Consider the following 16,761-nt stretch of genomic DNA (forward strand, 5'->3'; position numbering starts at 1 on the left):
TTTATTTGAATTAGAAATCTTTTGTAGGTTTTTTTTTATTTATTTGGTTCATCCTTGTGTAGTATAAGTATTATTTATTTTAAAAAAGAACAACAAAGAAATACATTCTATGGTAATGCTAATACAGTCATGCATTTTCAGCTGTGACCAAATATGCAAAATCCTTTTCGTAGTATCTATTTACACTAAGTGTAAATAGCTCATCTTTTGGTGTGAATGAGCTAGTCATCATTACAAAAGACGAACACTTGAATGAATTCCAGTTGTACAGATGTAAACATATAGCAGATGATTCGTATCCACCTTCTGACATTTTTTTTCTCCCTTTTTAAATTTCAAATCACATCAGAAAAACATTTATTGTTAATACAAATACATTGGGTAGGGTAGGTGTAGGAAGGAGTTTATTAATTTATTTATTCTGTTTTAATAATTCAATACTGAGTTGCAGATAATCGCCACTTGCAATGAGTAGTAGAAAATGCTTTTTGCACTGTGTCAATAGCTTTTCACTAAATAATGCTGCTTTTTTCAGATAAGTAAGTAGAATGCATTGCTATTTGCAAATATCATCTATGCTAATAAAATATTATATTTCACTTAGTGTAAATAGCATCTAATTTGTATTTACACCTAATACAAATAGCCGCTGCCAATACTCTTTGGGGCCACTGTACGAAAAGACCTGTAAAAAGATAAATGTATTTGTCGCCACCTAAAGACGTAACTTAATTATGAAAAGGGTCGGTGAACAAATCTCGTTGGTGAACGAAATAAAAAGATCAAATCTAAAGCTTCACTGACTAGTTATTACAAATGATGACCCTTTATGTATTTGATTGGTTAAAATGAGAAACGAGGGCTGGAATCAGCCAATCACAAAGAGACACAAGGCACAAAACACACCTTCCGTCTTTTATCGCGCAAGAGCATTGTTATTTTTTTCATACAAACAGATAGTACTCGTTACGTGGTTATTTATGAAATGTTTTAATCATAACGTACAATATTATTTAAAAAGTAGTTTGTCCATGTCCATGTATCGCCGATTCTCCCGTGTTTCATTCATTTTGACATGACATGGCTCACACCACATGAGGTCCGTAGGGGTAATTTATCCCTCAATGTAATGTCCATTTCATACATTTTACATGTTTCCGAATGTTTAATTTATCAGATGCATGATTCATATTTTTTGAATAAAGCATTTTATTTGGGTATTCATTTTTAATGTTTGATATATACTATTAGGTCAAGTGAACGCACATGTCACCCTACATTGGTGAAATAAGTTTCATCCACATGACCCGGAAGTTCTCTGAGCTTTTGGTGACGGTGCATTAGGCGACATGGCTCATCTCTGTAAGTAATATTTCTGCATGTTTTTATGGTTTTGTAAAACATTTATGTTCATTAAATCAGTGTAAGAGCGAACAGAAATGCGGTTCTGACATGTTTAGGCTGGTTTTATAAATGCAGTTTGTGCCATTTTGTCCGAACAGTTGTTCTTGCAGCCAGTCAATCAGTACCTTAATTTATTCTAATATTAGTTACTATTATATAGATGTTTTAGTAGAATTGTGCGTAGTGCATACTAGTTATCCAGTGTCAGGTGAACATTTACAGTGTATTATATAGTTTTGTTGAGTCATATTATATTAGCAGTATGTTATAGCTCCTGTAACATCATTTGGTAGCTTATTAATCAGCCAGAAAATGCTTTTTAAAAGTATATGAAAAGATTACTTAAAAATGCACTAATGCTTTTCTAGGAATCAAATGCAGTTACATTAAGATGTTTGTGTCACCACATGAATTGGATTCTTTTTGCATGTACCCATTTGAAGGTTTGTTTAGCTTGTTGGTGCTGTCCCTGGTTCTCGAGACCCAGGCCCTGACCCCGACCCATCATCTGACCACCACTGATGTGGCCAGACTTCAAGCTGTATTGAGCCAACCCTTCACTGACCTCAAGTCTGCTTATTACTCTGTTGTTGGACTTAACAAGTTGGGAATCTATGTAGCAGATGCAGATGTAAGAAAGAAACAGCTTTTAAATAATTAATATTAGTCTTTATCATTGTGTCTAATTTTGTCTTATCTGTCTTCTCAGGAGACATGCAGGTTCATCAAGTCAAACCTGGATCCCTCTAGTGTGGAGTCACTCTTCTATGCGGCAGAAGCCAGCCAGGCTCTGTCTGGATGTGAGGTATAATACACATCCATTTCACTATTCATTTTGTCTTGATCACTGATTGCTTGTCAGTCAGTTATGATTGAGATGCACTGGTTATTGAATTGGTCTCATTTCAACTTTCTACGGCTTAATGTTCAGAACAGGGGTCTCCAACTCGTCACTTGCAAGGTTATTTTAATTATCTTGTTCTTTATCCCGATCTTTAAATCACCATTAAACTCATATGTATCACGATTTGAAAAAAATCAATTTGATTGATTTGAAAAAGTCACAGTAAATACTACTCCGCTTTAATCAAAGTTATTATTGTCCCACGCAGACACTCAAAAAAAAGCAGTGTTTCGAAGAGTAGCATTGTTTACAGAGGTTAAGTTGGAAACAGCTCTTTTGTGCAGTAAAGCCCTGCATGGCCCTCAAATTTGGCCCTACTCGGCCCGGCCCGAACTTAATAGTTTATCAGGATTACAGACCCAAGTCCACACCAAGCCCATCTTTTTCTCCTCATCTCACAAAACGGCTTATAGCCTACTGCTGTAAATAGTAAAATTGTTTTTGGTTTTTTTTTTTTTTAAAACCTTCTCTATAAAAATAAATGTGACCAAGCCAATATACAACAGTTTGTGGGGAGAGTGGAATCTAAAGCGTGCTTTGGAGGACAAAGAGCAGCAACAGCACACTTTTTTTTACAAAAATTAACCAAAACTCAGCGAAACAGACATAATAAATGCAGTACCTGTAGAAAAATCATCATTTGGGTGGTGTGCCGTGTTTGTTTTTTGCCAAACATAACTCTTGTAGTTCAGTTCAAAAAAGTAAAATTTGGTCTTCAAGAATTCTTCAAGATTCTTCATACTTTAAGCTGATGTTTAGCTGGGCAGCCAAAAACTCACTTTCAAATAAAGTCACGTTGCACACAGTAATTTTTAGTTGAAAATTCACTAATTGTATTTTCTGTTTTGACTTTGACAGATTCCTGTGTCAAATGACACACGTGATTTGCTTTTGGCCACTGTCAGTGAGGACTCCACTGCCTCTCAGATCCATCAGTCTGTCAGTACTCTTAGTGCTCTTGGGTTACCCCTGGCCTCGCAGGAAGTGGTCAGTGCCCTGAAAGCTCGCATTTCCAAAGAGGATAATGTCTTGGCGTAAGTACATGACCTTATTTTAAAATGTTTTGTTTTTAATTGGTTTAATTTTGAGACGTAACTCTTATCTTTTCTCCTGACCAGAATCATTTTGGCTCTACAGACTGCATCTCGTCTCTCTCAGCAAGCTGAACTTGGAGATATCCTGGAGGAGATTGAGGTTTGAGTTTAGTGTGTCACTTTAGGAATGGAACAATCAACTGTAAATCTAAACTAGACTACAGAAATTATAAAAATTAAACAGTTTTTCTTTTTTTTTTTAAAGTTCTGGATAGTGACACAATTAAGTGTATTAATTATTGTATGTCTGTGTGGCTGTGTCTGTGTCTGTGTGAGTGTTATTGGTTCACCCCCTTTCAATGAACAGGTTTAGCTACTTTAGTAATATCCATGAGTACAAAGCTTCATGGTAAAGCATATAAAGATATTCTAGAGAATTGTGTGCTTCTAATTTTATAGCAAAAGTTTAAACCTTTTCAGGAACCTTTTCAGTTCTAACATGTCCTCTGTTTATAAAAAATAAATTATTGATCGAGTCAGTGTGGAAGAGCTTGACTGGTCTGCATAAAGCCAACTCCTAATCCCAGTTGAACACCTCTGGTGTGACATTTAAATGCATTCCTTTAGCCATAAACTTGTAAACTTACACCACAAGAAATTTTCTAATTTGATATGATCTAATTAGATTCTAAATTAAAACATGGTGTTGAATAAAATGTGAAAAGTAACCAGATTATTAATATCATCAGCATCATTAGTATGTTTAAAACATAGATATTTAGAACATCTAGAAGAAGTATGGTTCAAGATGGAATGATTATTGTTTACATCAATTATCGATAATCAATGTCATTGTTTAAGTACTCAAGTGCTTAAATAGTTCCCTTTATGTACAGCATAGGCTATTTAGTAGGCTATTTCGGGGTAGTGAATTAATTTAACAATTTGTTTTGATTGTTACTATTGCTGCATTGGAGTCCTCATGGGACATTAGTACTTACTAGTAATTACAATGTCAGGTACATTGAGATCATTTTGGTCAGAACAAGATGCTGATTGAACTTTTCTACATAAAAATGCTGCATTCTTTTTTTTTTCACTCTACACCTGTGAAATGGTGAAAAGTGTGTGCATCATGGTGTTATTTTTATTTATTTTTTTCAGTTTTTTAGTATTTAATTTATAATGGTGATGCTAATTATACAATAATATAATATTTTGCATATTTAAGTTTTTTATAAATTACAAAAAATGTTTTACACGCCCCCCCGCCTTGAAAACTTAAAGAAAATTTTAAGCTTCGGTGGTTAAATCTCACACAACATTCCCAATGTCAATACTTTTTGCAAAATACCCACCAAAAATAAATTAATTGTTCTGTGTTATTAACATTCAGCTGAAGCTTTTTTTTCTTCATTGTAGGATCTCGCTGCCCGTTTAGATGATTTGGGTGGAGTGTATCTTCAGTTTGAAGAGGGGCTGGAGGCCACAGCATTGTTTGTTTCTGCTGCATATGCCCTGTCCGATCATGTGGACATGGAGCCCCCCCTGAAAGAGGTTCATAGTTTAGCCCACTCAGAATAAGTATAAGTAACTATTAACAATAAATGCTTTCTGTAAATATTTGAAGTGCTGTCTCAAGGTAAATGGCTCCTCCACAGGATCAGGTAATCCAGCTGGTGAACTCCATTTTCAGTAAGAAGTCTTGGGACTCTCTCGCAGAGGCATTCAGTGTGGCTAGTGCGGCTGCATCACTTTCAAACAATCGCTTCCATGTGCCTGTTATTGTCAGTGCCCAGGGCCCTGCTGCTGTATCCCACAGCCAGCCCTTTCTCCGGGTAGGTCTCATTTTGAGTATGTTCTATAATAATTTTTTAATAGACCTGAAATAATCTGTGTCTGTGTTTGTTACTGCAGCTCCAGGTGACGGATGTCCTTTGCCAGCCTCTCAGTTCAGCAAGTGTGCTGGTGGAGTCAGCCAGTGCTGTGACTTCTAAATCTGCCATTCTAAGCCAGGCACCCTTTACCCTCAAAGAGTAGGTGCATTGCAGATGACAGCTTTCAAATAATGTAAAATATTCTATAGAAGAAAAAACTAACAATCTACTAAACATACATCATTTTAAAAGTTATAGTTAGTTCACCCAAAAATAAAACATTCTGGTTTCCACTCATACGTTTGCAAACCTGTATGGTCATTCATCCTCAGAACACAAATCAGCATTGTTTTTGATCATCCATTACATATATATTCAGTTTTCCAGCTTAAAAAAGGACATTATGACTTTCTAAAAGTAATTCAGATGAATCTACCTAATTCCCACTAACACTTTATTTGATGAACATATTTAGGCTTTTATTCAGAAAAATGTTACACATACATATAGCACAATAAATGTTTAATGACAGTTCAAATGTGTGTGCTTGACCAACAAGAATGAATACGTTTTTCAAGTAGGTGTCAATTCTGTATGTTTGGGCTTTAAGTTTTATTCGTAATACGTTTAAACTATGCCTTTATGTAGCGTGCAGAGTGCTTGAATATTTTATTTTTCCAAACTCTGTATAAGTAACATAATAAACAAGTCACCTTTATTTATGTGGTGCTTTTAACAATACAGTGTCAAAGCAGTTTTACAGTATAAAATATGAAATTAGTGTGTGAATAATGCTAAAGGATAGTAGTGAACATTCAATATTTAGTTAAATGCTGTTCATCACTGTTGTAATATGCTTGAAACACAGTGATAATGTAATTTGGAAATATATTTTGTGTTTAAAAGACTGTCCTTTGTTTCACAGTGGGCTTTTTGAGCTGAATTTCATGGCCAGCCAACCAGCAAGTGGCTACTATCAATTCTCCGTTGCCATTACTGGTGACAGCCGATTTGTTGCCAACCATATTGAGGTACTTAACTGAATCTTTGAAATGTGATAGGAAAATGAAAAGTTTAGTCGTTTGTATCTGTTTATCTTACTTTATCTGTCATGTCATGCATGACCTCAATGAGTTGACCTCAGTGTTAAACTCTTAATTGTTGCAGTGAACTGTGATTCATTTCCCCATTCACTCAACATTCACGTTTAATTGGTCTAGAGTGCGTTTATTCACTTTGTAGCTATGTAAAGAATAATTGCTCTGACTGTTCAGTGTACAATTATAAGGTCAAAAGCATGTCAAATTTACTGTGGAGATTTTCAAGTCATTGGCTTTTCACTGAACAAATGACAAAAAAGCCACAATTATTGTAATTGCTATAGTTTTTTCTTTCTTCCAGCATATTCACACTTACGAGTGACCATTTTAATGGATTGAAATAATTTGTTATTGTGACGTCATTTTAAAGCTATAGATTGAAACTTGTTTGATGTAATTTCTCAGCTCAGAGTAAAGGTCTCTACCCAAGTTGCCATCAACAACATGGATTTGTCTGTTGTTGACAAGGACCAGAGCATTGGGCCCAAAACCACCAGGTAGATTATTTTCTATCAGGATCTATCGGATTAATTTTCTTTTTATTTTGTAAATAAACCAGTGTGTGTGTCAAACTCTGTTTTTCAGAGTGGAATATCCAACAAAAGCCAAAACATCTTTTATGGCAGACAGCCATCAAAACTTTGCCATGACATTCCAGTTAGTTGATGAGACCACAGGAGTGGAACTCACCCCCCACCAGGTAACTGTCACATTCAAATTGGTTTTCGTTCTTCATTAAGCATGACAAGTTAATATATTCTGTCATCATTGTGTAGACTTACGTTTTTTGTCTTTAATAATGAGATACATTTAAGGATGCAAAATTATTTATTTATTTTTTTTTGGAAAGCAGTGTGCTGCTGGGGTTTTTTTTATAAAACCCCCAAAAACTTTTAACAGTTAAACTTAATTCTGAACAGTATGACATACTGGCCAGGCTCTACCCACATCCGCTAATAGTTTGTCCTATGTTACCATATTACTATGTTATGCTATGTGCTATGTTAGCCTCCAACCAGCTGTACACTGTCTGTCATTTTCTTCACACTAAAATGGCTACTTGATTATTTAACGAGGCATGCAGTGAAATGGGTTGCTGTGAACAGGGGTATATGACGAGGTAAACTTGCTGAAAATGGACATCCGATGTCCCCTTTAAGACCTTGGATAGGGATGTGGGATTGATAAAGCCCTGTCACCAGAATCTCATTCCAAGCAAGCAAAGTTGGCAACCCTATTTAAATGCACTGATCAAAAACATTTGACTGAACTGATTCAATTCATTGCTTTCAGACATTTGTGAGGTTACACAACCAGAAGACCGGTCAGGAGGTCGTGTTTGTGGCTGAACCTGATAGTAAGAATTTGTATAAATTTGAGCTGGACACAGCTGAGAGAAAAACAGAGTTTGACTCTATCTCTGGCACCTATGCTCTTTACCTGATGGTTGGTGATGCTACTCTGGAGAACCCCATTTTGTGGAACGTGGTAAGGCAGTTATTTTCATTGTAGAATTTTGGGATCTTGAGATAGACACTTGCAAGTGACATGTTTCTGACATGTTTGGGAAGGATGAATTTAGTTTTAGTTTTAAAAGATTTAGTTTTAATTAAAACTTATTTTTTTTCCAAAGGCTGATGTTGTTCTGAAGTTCTTAGATGAAGAGGCACCTGCAACAATTCAGGCTAAAACATTATATGCACCCAAACCAGAGATTCAGGTAAGCTCTCCTGTCATGCTCTGTACAGAAATTTGGCATGTCCTGTTGTTTCAGAGAACATTATTATTTTTATTAATTTTTTTATTGGTTTTTAGGTTGAAATGATTATTATTTACTCATAAATGTAGAGATGATGTATATTGAAATATGTATATTTTTATTGTTATTATTATTATTATTATTATTATTATTATTATTTTATTTATTTTTTGTTTTTTTAATTAATGATATTGTTCTATAGCATCTTTTCAGAGAGCCAGAAAAGAAGCCACCCACAGTTGTATCAAATACATTTACTGCCTTGGTCCTCTCTCCATTTCTGCTCCTACTCATACTGGTAATGATCTTTTGACCCATTATTGAGGGTGCATGTAAAAACTGACATGTGAATTAATGTAACTACGCAAATTAATGTTATGTTTTCTGTTGCATTAGTAAAAAAAATATTCTGTCATTCACTTTCATGATTATTTTTCTCCCTGTTGTCTGTTCAGTGGTTTAAACTTGGAGCCAATATCTCAAACTTCACGCTGTCACCCAGCACTATTCTCTTCCATATAGGCCATGCAGGTAAAACAGTTTTTATATTACACCGTACTCTGCAGTATTTCAGTGTGATCAATAGAGTTAATCGAGTGCCACAACAGGGTTCACAGAGAGAATCAAATTTTCCTCACAGAGAATTGATTTTACAATGAAATATAAATCACTTGTCAATGTTTTTGTTTTGATTTTTTCCTTTTGAGAACTTTTGTAAATTTTGTAAATATACAGCACAGAATAAAAATAATGTCCTCGGAATGAAATATGCTATGAATTAATCAAATAACTCATTTAAGTTATTCAAGTTTATAACCACATTTGCACACTGAATTTCCTGAATTAATGTACTGCTTTACTTTAGTGTATCATGTTTTAATCAATAGTTGTTCGATAGAATATTTAACTTAAAAAAGAAAGTTATCCATGTAAGGAATGGAGCATACATGGAGTAACTGCACAATTATAATCTTTTTTTTCACCTTTCATTGCTCTTAATTGTCAGAATCACATCACATTATAGGTTTATTTTATTATTATTATTGTTTTTTTCTTTTCTCTTGCAGCTATGCTGGGTCTAATGTATGTGTACTGGACTCACTTGAACATGTTCCAAACTTTGAAGTATTTGGCTATCATAGGCAGCCTCACATTCCTGGCTGGAAACCGCATGCTAGCACAAAAAGCTGTGAAAAGGTAGAGTAACTGTTTTAAACTGATATTGACTCTGTTGTCCTTTGCAAGCACCTGAATGGAAAGCATGTTTGGACTGCTTAAATCATTCACTGTACCTTATTTAGTGCACTATGTGCCTTTTATTCATTATATAGAAAACTAGACAAGTGACCAATTTCTGCTGCAATATAATAGTGTTAAGGATAACCTTAACACGAACCTGTTTAGATATAGACAGCATTAATTCTTTCACAGTGAAACTTTTCTGGAGTAAAAGGTGCAATGTTCAGTCTATAAAGCAGCATATATAACAAAAAAATGTTAGCATCATGAAGCTAGGCTTATGGACCATTAAGCTTACCTTTAATGGTCATTCAAGCCACGGTGATATGTGGCTTAATTTTCGCCATCAAAATTACGTATACATAGTGAATATTTGGTGTTTCTTTCATTCTTATTTTTGATGTAAAATGGTAAAAAGACAGCTTTAAATTGCACTATTGGAAAAAATTGAGGCTTGGGTTTTGTCTCTGTCCACTTTCATGTCTTCACTCTGAACCTTCTGCTGAACTTGTGGGTGTTTTACCATCTCTGAGCTCTGTAGTGTGTGCTTGGTTAATTCAGAAGTGGTTTCCTCTTCATTTTCTGTCTTTTGGGAGTAGATTAATTTTACAGATTTAGAATGTACCTTCCCAAGTATGCCCTGCTAATTAACAGCCTTTTGTGGAGGATTTCTCACCTAATTAATCTGTAGTGCCTTTTAAAAAGACCTTAGAGAGAGCATAAGTGTCCATTCAGTGTTAAGTTTTAACCCTTTTTTTTTTTTTTTTTTTTTTTTTTTTTTATTCTGCTTGGGTAAAGAAATTTTACCCAAGCAGAATTTAGATTTTTACTCATCTAGAATTTCATCTCTTTTTCCAAAGGGACATTTGTACATACAGCATTCAACAGCAGTGACCTAAAATCATTATCTGTAAGAGTTAATGTCTGCTGGCAGGACTTGGCAGTTGGTGGTGCTACAGATGGGAACATTTTGATGGAGTTCATCCATTTAGATACTGTAGTCATGTTTAAACACATACAACTAATGACATGTATTGGCAGTAAAATATTTCATCAGAATCTACTAGTACAAACACCTACTAGCAACCAACAATATAGCGTACTTTTGCCAAGAATCACCAGGCCAAGAATGGAACATTTAAGAAATATTCTCACCGCTATGATAGCGCCATTTGATTCAGAGCTATAGATCACTGACAAGCTACACGATATCATGTTCAGTTTCACAGGTGATTCATTTGTGATACTGAATCCTATATTGCGTAGCTATAACGTTTTTAATAATCACTCTTATTCTATAAAAATAGGGAAGTCCACACCATAGGCATAACAAAAAAGAACAATTTTATTGAAATCTCATTAAGGACAGGTTTTTTTTTCCTCCTTCAGCTCCTTCAAACCATTCAACTAACTTTAAAATGTCATTGTTCATTGGTGTGGGCTGTGGATAACTTTATAGTTAGTGTGAACACACTTTGTCTCTGTGATTGTTTCTTTAACATTTCTGCGTTTTTCCAATCTTTCTCTTCCCTTACCCTTCCTTTAGGATTGCTGCAGAACAAAGTAGTAGGTTGGCAAAATATAGGAGTCTGCGATAAATGCCTGAATGTTTTGCAAAAAGAAAGGCCAGTCTTCGGGCTGAAGTAAGGCTTGCTGTTGCCACCTGTGCATCCCATAATATGGCATCAACATTTCCATGACTACATCTACTGCATGGCTATGTTGGTGTGTTTGTTGTTGAGCTCACAACTTCCTTTGAAACAATGCCATTTGTGATTGTCAAGCCATATTTTTGATTCAGTGCTTTTTATTGATCGGTGTGTTGTGATCACTTGTTTTTGATGGCTTGTGTTTCACTTCATTAGTGTGTGCACTGACCGACCACTGAGCTACACTTATGTGATAAATTGCTTGTCTTTTTGTCACTCTGAAAGTTTCTGAGTTGTGGAATTGCCTGATTCTGTATTAACAGCTACTTTATAAACTCCAATCATTCACTATTATTTTCAGTGCAAACATTTGCCTGGCACAGTTGATATTTGCACCATTAATATTATACAAAATATCTAATACAAACATTTTATCAAGCAACCTGTAAATACAAAAAGAAAATAAAGCAGCAAAGCTACAGTGCCGCTAAAATTTATTTTGTTACACAGGTGGTAGAAGAATAAAATTTCTTCACAAGTACCATTTCTGCAAGCTGAGGTCTACTGTATCTTTCTTAGCCTAGTACTCCTAACTGACCTGCTAAAGAGGAATTGCTCTGTCCAAATTTAGTTTGCCCCAATACCTAATTTGTGTGTTTTTGGATCATGCTACATGATGTATGCTAATAAACTATAAACTCAATGCATGCATTTGTTTTAGGTAAATACCCCTTCATAAAATTAAGTTTTGAATACTGAGTGTGTTTGGCATAATTAACATTATAAAGTGTTGCGTTTTAAATAATAAATGTATTTTTTAATTATAGTAATGACCTTGCTTGCAGTGCACCACTGTATTTATATTTGTCAAACATGCTGTTTAGGGTTTGAAATTGTTCCATTAACGTTGTTAGATGTTAGCATTCAAAAGATAAACAACAGATGATGTCATGTGGATATTTGCACACTCTTTAGTGATTTGTCATTTCCTGCATCCGTTTAACCAACTGCAGTGTGATTGATGACAAAAAGGGTAAATGTTGCATTGCAGGTTATGAAGTTTTGAACCTTGCAACCTTGACCTTGCAACCACTGCTATTTCCTACAGGAAGAACAATTTTGGTTTTAATCAGTATTTTGTTCTCTTTTACAGACTTGATGGGAAATGATGTTGGCAAACACAAGAAGACCATGGATGTTTCAGATTCATGTTTTTTTCTTTATTTAATAAATTGGGAACAGAAGTATTGGTGGTGGTTTAAAAGAAAAACAGGTATGCAAGCCGGAATGTTCTGGAATTTTCAAAAATACAAATGGAATTTGACAAGAATCGTGCAGTTTTTTTTTTTTGTTTTTTTTTGACAACAAATCGCTGTCAGATGAAAAAGTTGAGGGTATGTGATGATTGTTGCGTGTACATTGTGTTTGGTGGTAATGAAAGTTTGTGATATTCTACTACTGTTTCCTGTTTTTGGAAGGATGTTCTTTTGATTGTTTTTGAATATAGATTCCTTTCCTCAGATTTTGACAGAAGTGAGGCATGTTCCTGTTTGAGGGTTTTTTTTTTTACTTTGTCACACCATCAAAACAAGAGGTTTTTTTGTCATCAACTGAACAGAAATGTGGAATCATTCTCCCAATCATCACCATGCAGATGGCAAACACAATGTTTTTTTTAAAATAAAACAATTAAAATACATTTGCTCGTTTTTTTTTTTTTTTTTTTTAGTGGCCGATATTGGTTTTCAGAGAGCAGCCTGGCTAATATAAAACGCAGAACCTAGTAATTCTTCACTATTGTAAAATATAAAAAAAGTAGCAAAAGTATGGCAATTATATAGTAACCAAAAGATGGTTAAAAAAAAAAAAATTAACTATAAAGAAATCTAGCCATTTTGATTTATTATTAGACAAGTGTCGATTGTATTAGCTTGATAAAGCATTAACAAAAATGTTCTACATGTATTAAAGTTTTAAAAGCAAATCTAATTAAGCATTAGAACAAAAAATCTGTAGCTTAACTTTAGCTTATTAACACTGTACAAATAGCCTGTGTATAGGAAGAAATAAAAATGTTACCGTTACTGCATATCGGGGAATATGCTATTTTTTCATAGAAGCTGTTTTGTAGTTATAGTTTATTATTACTTATTTATTTTACGGTCTATATTATCGTGGTAATGAGGACCTTTTTTTTTTTTTTTTTTTTACTTCTTGTGATCCCCATCTTAAAAATACTAGTCAGTTAATCTTTTTAGATGTTTAGTTCTAATGAATTTTAAAAAGTAAACTTTTAATTCAATAATAATTCAAAAAGATAAATAGGCCTATTAGTATCTTATTTAAATTAGGAACTTATTTACAAATAATACACTTAAATGGAGATTCACCCAAAAATTAACATAAGTTTGTTCGTACAGTAGAAGTAAAGGGTAACCAAAACGGTTTGGTAACATTTTAAACCCAGCAACATAGCAAATTCAGTGCACAGGGCCCAGAATTCCTAGCGATGGCCCTGTATACCACTATACAACCATATGTACTTGTTTGTGTATTTTTAAATAGGGACTCCTGATTCCTGTGAAAATACACAAAAAACGCAAAAGAACTATATGAAGAGTGTAATGAGTTTTAATAATCCAGTGTAAAATGTGGCAAATGCAAAAAACTGTTCACAGTTTTTTTTATTCGTGTTATTATGTAACTACTGAGAACTTAAGTCTTTGTGGTTCTCTGTAGCTTTGTTCCCTCTCAATGACATCCATATCCACGTCTTGCTTGAAGGTGTCTCCATATATGCCTGACTGGCGTTTCACATAGTTTTGAGTTTCTGGTCTGTTGACAGAAAAAAAGTGATTTAAACATCATGGCACAAACCATTATTACATTGCTAGTTAAGTCACAAGATTAGGTGAATCAGAGAGGGGTATCTAAGACTAAATGATTGATCTAAAAACAATAAATGATTTAGCTAAAAAACAAAAATATACCCAAGTCTTTTGCCCATAACAGTTTGAAGAAATTTTCTGGCAGATATTTGACCAAGAACCTTTCGGTAGCTATTGGTAAAGATGGCGTCGGCATGTCTTCCAAACCTAAAAATAGTGTTTAAACATCACAGTTATGACAGAGTTAGATGACTTTATTGGAAGGGATCAACCATTTGGATGGCCCAAAGTTCAGTGCTATAATTTTTAACAAATGTCAAGAAATGGTGCTACATATTTATCAAATTTTATTTTATTTTTTTTTAATTGCAAGAATGATCTGTGCATGCATCAACAAAAATTGGTTGACAGTGTAGGCAGTAGTAATTGGCTTATGCACATATAACTGTATACAACCATTTTGCAGCCAAAGTATTTTTATTTAGTTTTAAAAAAATTATATATATTTTATATTTTATATATAAAATTATATATAAAAATATATATCTGTATGTATGCTTCATTTGTAATAGGGCAAGAGAAAATATCAGAGCAAGAAAAATCTGTAAAGAAGAGGTGTATTAATGAATGACTGACCTAAACTCAGCATCTGGTGTTTGGGATGAAGTATCTGCTGGTAATTGCATTGGATCCTCAATAGAAGAGGTCATCAGTATCGCAGTTGCTCTCTGACCGAACCTAACAAACACATCATGCACATTCATATTCACAAGAATACCCATAGAATAGAACAAGTTATCTTCAGCATTGAACTGTTAAAATGTAGTGTGCTTTGGAGAAATTTTCTGATAGGAGAGGTTCTGATAAGTCTTTCATACAAAAAAAATTTACAGCAACTGAACATTTGATAAAAGATACAGTGACCTTAATACACAGAAGGGGGATTGTGACAACTAGCCCCAGTCTCACCCCAGTTTAAAACTCAACAACAAAAAAAGCATTGTTATTACCAAATTTCATGTAGTAAAAGAGAGAAATAAATAAGATGCTCGCAAAAAGCTGTGGACTCACATCCTGTCTCTGTAGTTCATAATGAGAAGCTGCCCTACCCTGCCAAGTGTTTGTATAGAGGTGTATAACCATAGTGTAAAAATTTGTTTGTTGACATGACATTGTTAATTATAGTTATATCTCAACAAATGCTGCAAATGTCATGTTCTGAGAAAATCTGAATGCTATGAGAATGGTTTGCTGTTATATAATATTGTTGATGATTTATTATGTTGATGAAGTAGTTTCTCATTTGAGATGATTTATAATTATTAATGATGTAGCTGTTATTTGTTAGATTTGCTAAAGAAGAAGACTGCATGATTTATACACTGTATATTTGAACAAGGCTTAAGTAGTTACAACTGTTAAGGAATGACTTTTCTTAAGCAGTTGCAAATTACAGAATGAATGAAACCAACTAACTAATGACTTACAGGCTGTAGTCAATTGTAATTCCTTAGGACAATACAAAGACATCTAAAACACAGAAGGGAGATGCCCAGTAGGGCAGTGTTATTGGCACAGTGGTTTGCCAGAAAAAAGGAAAAAAACCTGATCTACACATTAAGAAATTTGTTAGAAGTAAAAGTTACAAGTAAAATGACATTTAATGACAGTTGTTTTTGGTCTGTCTTACCTAAGTGGATAGACTGGAGAAGATGTTGTTGTTGTTAACAGGCAGCAGAGCAATAGCAGGGCAATCCTCTGCGTCATTCTCACTAAAACACAGTTCAGCACCTTCAGCATTTCACACAATATCAGTGTTTATTTGCTATAGTTTAGAAAATAAATATCTAGATATATCAGTCTGTGGTGTAAATTTTTTGTTTACTGGTTGTTTATCAGTTTTACTGGTAGTCATTCCACTGTATGAAGAATTTCAGTTCATTTTATTTTGCTGTCCTCACAAATATGTCGTGCCCCCACTAAAAACATTCCAAAAAGTGTTTTACAGTGAATATTCCTAGCTTTTAGGTTAAAATAACACAGTAAACTGGTGAACAGATTTGAAGAATGTACAATCTAAAATCAAGAAGCTTTAAGACTCCAAAAAAGTATAGGCAGCCAAAAAGGGTCTTGATGATAAACCTCTACTACAAACAACACATTTAATTACTTTTATTTTTACTTTCTAAAAATTCTTAATTCCTAAGATGAATACTCTTTTTGACAAGAGAAATATGAAGAGTTTACCTTGTATGGTTGATGCTCCACTGACAGTCTAATGAACAAAGACATGGAATGTTGATCACTTGTACTCAAGGTTGGGTTTCATTGTAGGTGATGCTGAATAAGAGAGTTAAAAAGGTTCAGGTAGGCATTTCCATCGCTCTTTTGTACCTCTTGTTTTATATACCAAAAACCTCACCTCCCTCTCTTCCCCCTCCCTTCCTCTCTCTATGCTGCAACCACCCACCAACCAAATACCCCCCATCCCCCCATAGCTAGAAAGTCTAGAAGTCACTTTTATTTATATAATGCTTTTAACAGTATCAACGAATAGAGAATAGTGTGTCAGTAATGTAAAATGACAAGATTGTTTACAGTTAAACACATTTTATTATTATTAGTAGTAGTATCAGTGCAATCAAATCAATGATAATGCTGTCCATGTGATGATTTCCATGTGCTTCTGAATTTATTTTATATATTTATTTTGCCTTTTGCCCTTCAGTTTATAAAATATTATCTTAGTAGCACGTAGTCATCTGAAATGTCATTACTCTGTGGCTGAAGTGTCAAAACTTTGTGAAAGAATTAAAAGAGTGTATATAGCAACAAGTGGTTACAATGACATTTTGTCTTACCAAATACTGTGCACTGTTTTCCTAATTTATTGTATGCAAAAGTTAA

At 34.1% G+C, this 16,761-nt stretch overlaps 2 protein-coding genes across 2 annotated transcripts; one reads left to right on the forward strand and one right to left on the reverse strand.

Annotated features, from left to right (window-relative positions):
* Window positions 1-1,233: 1,233 nt before the first annotated feature.
* On the forward strand, window positions 1,234-12,665 carry rpn2 (ribophorin II). Its single transcript, XM_043252530.1, has 18 exons — window positions 1,234-1,362; window positions 1,848-2,035; window positions 2,114-2,209; window positions 3,167-3,342; window positions 3,427-3,502; window positions 4,765-4,899; window positions 5,004-5,180; window positions 5,260-5,378; window positions 6,145-6,250; window positions 6,725-6,816; window positions 6,905-7,019; window positions 7,613-7,807; window positions 7,953-8,039; window positions 8,281-8,376; window positions 8,534-8,609; window positions 9,146-9,275; window positions 10,864-10,960; window positions 12,120-12,665. Exons 1-17 carry the CDS (start codon window positions 1,350-1,352, stop codon window positions 10,913-10,915), a joined length of 1,929 nt encoding a protein of 642 aa, XP_043108465.1. The 5' UTR covers window positions 1,234-1,349; the 3' UTR covers window positions 10,916-10,960; window positions 12,120-12,665.
* A 636-nt stretch (window positions 12,666-13,301) lies between these two features.
* On the reverse strand, window positions 13,302-16,364 carry ghrh (growth hormone releasing hormone). The gene is made up of 5 exons (XM_043252096.1): window positions 16,102-16,364; window positions 15,545-15,626; window positions 14,491-14,592; window positions 13,957-14,061; window positions 13,302-13,801 (listed from the first exon to the last, which is right to left on the reverse strand). The coding sequence occupies exons 2-5, from the start codon at window positions 15,619-15,621 to the stop codon at window positions 13,663-13,665; spliced, it is 423 nt and encodes a 140-aa protein (XP_043108031.1). The 5' UTR covers window positions 15,622-15,626; window positions 16,102-16,364; the 3' UTR covers window positions 13,302-13,662.
* Between the last annotated feature and the right edge of the window lie 397 nt (window positions 16,365-16,761).

This window comes from Puntigrus tetrazona, chromosome 11 (genome assembly GCF_018831695.1).
Source record: "Puntigrus tetrazona isolate hp1 chromosome 11, ASM1883169v1, whole genome shotgun sequence".
Lineage (NCBI taxonomy): Eukaryota > Metazoa > Chordata > Actinopteri > Cypriniformes > Cyprinidae > Puntigrus > Puntigrus tetrazona.

Excerpts from the sequence above, each read along its gene's own strand:
- rpn2 (XM_043252530.1), top strand. Across the intron at positions 3,503-4,764 it reads ATATCCTGGAGGAGATTGAG|GATCTCGCTGCCCGTTTAGA; the intron begins GTTTGAGTTTAG and ends TCTTCATTGTAG. Across the intron at positions 8,040-8,280 it reads CACCCAAACCAGAGATTCAG|CATCTTTTCAGAGAGCCAGA; the intron begins GTAAGCTCTCCT and ends ATTGTTCTATAG.
- ghrh (XM_043252096.1), bottom strand. The coding sequence starts at position 15,621 with ATGACGCAGAGGATTGCCCTGCTATTGCTCTGCTGCCTGTTAACAACA. Across the intron at positions 14,593-15,544 it reads TCTCCAGTCTATCCACTTAG|GTTCGGTCAGAGAGCAACTG; the intron begins GTAAGACAGACC and ends TGTGTTTGTTAG. Across the intron at positions 13,802-13,956 it reads GTTATGGGCAAAAGACTTGG|ACCAGAAACTCAAAACTATG; the intron begins GTATATTTTTGT and ends TTCTGTCAACAG.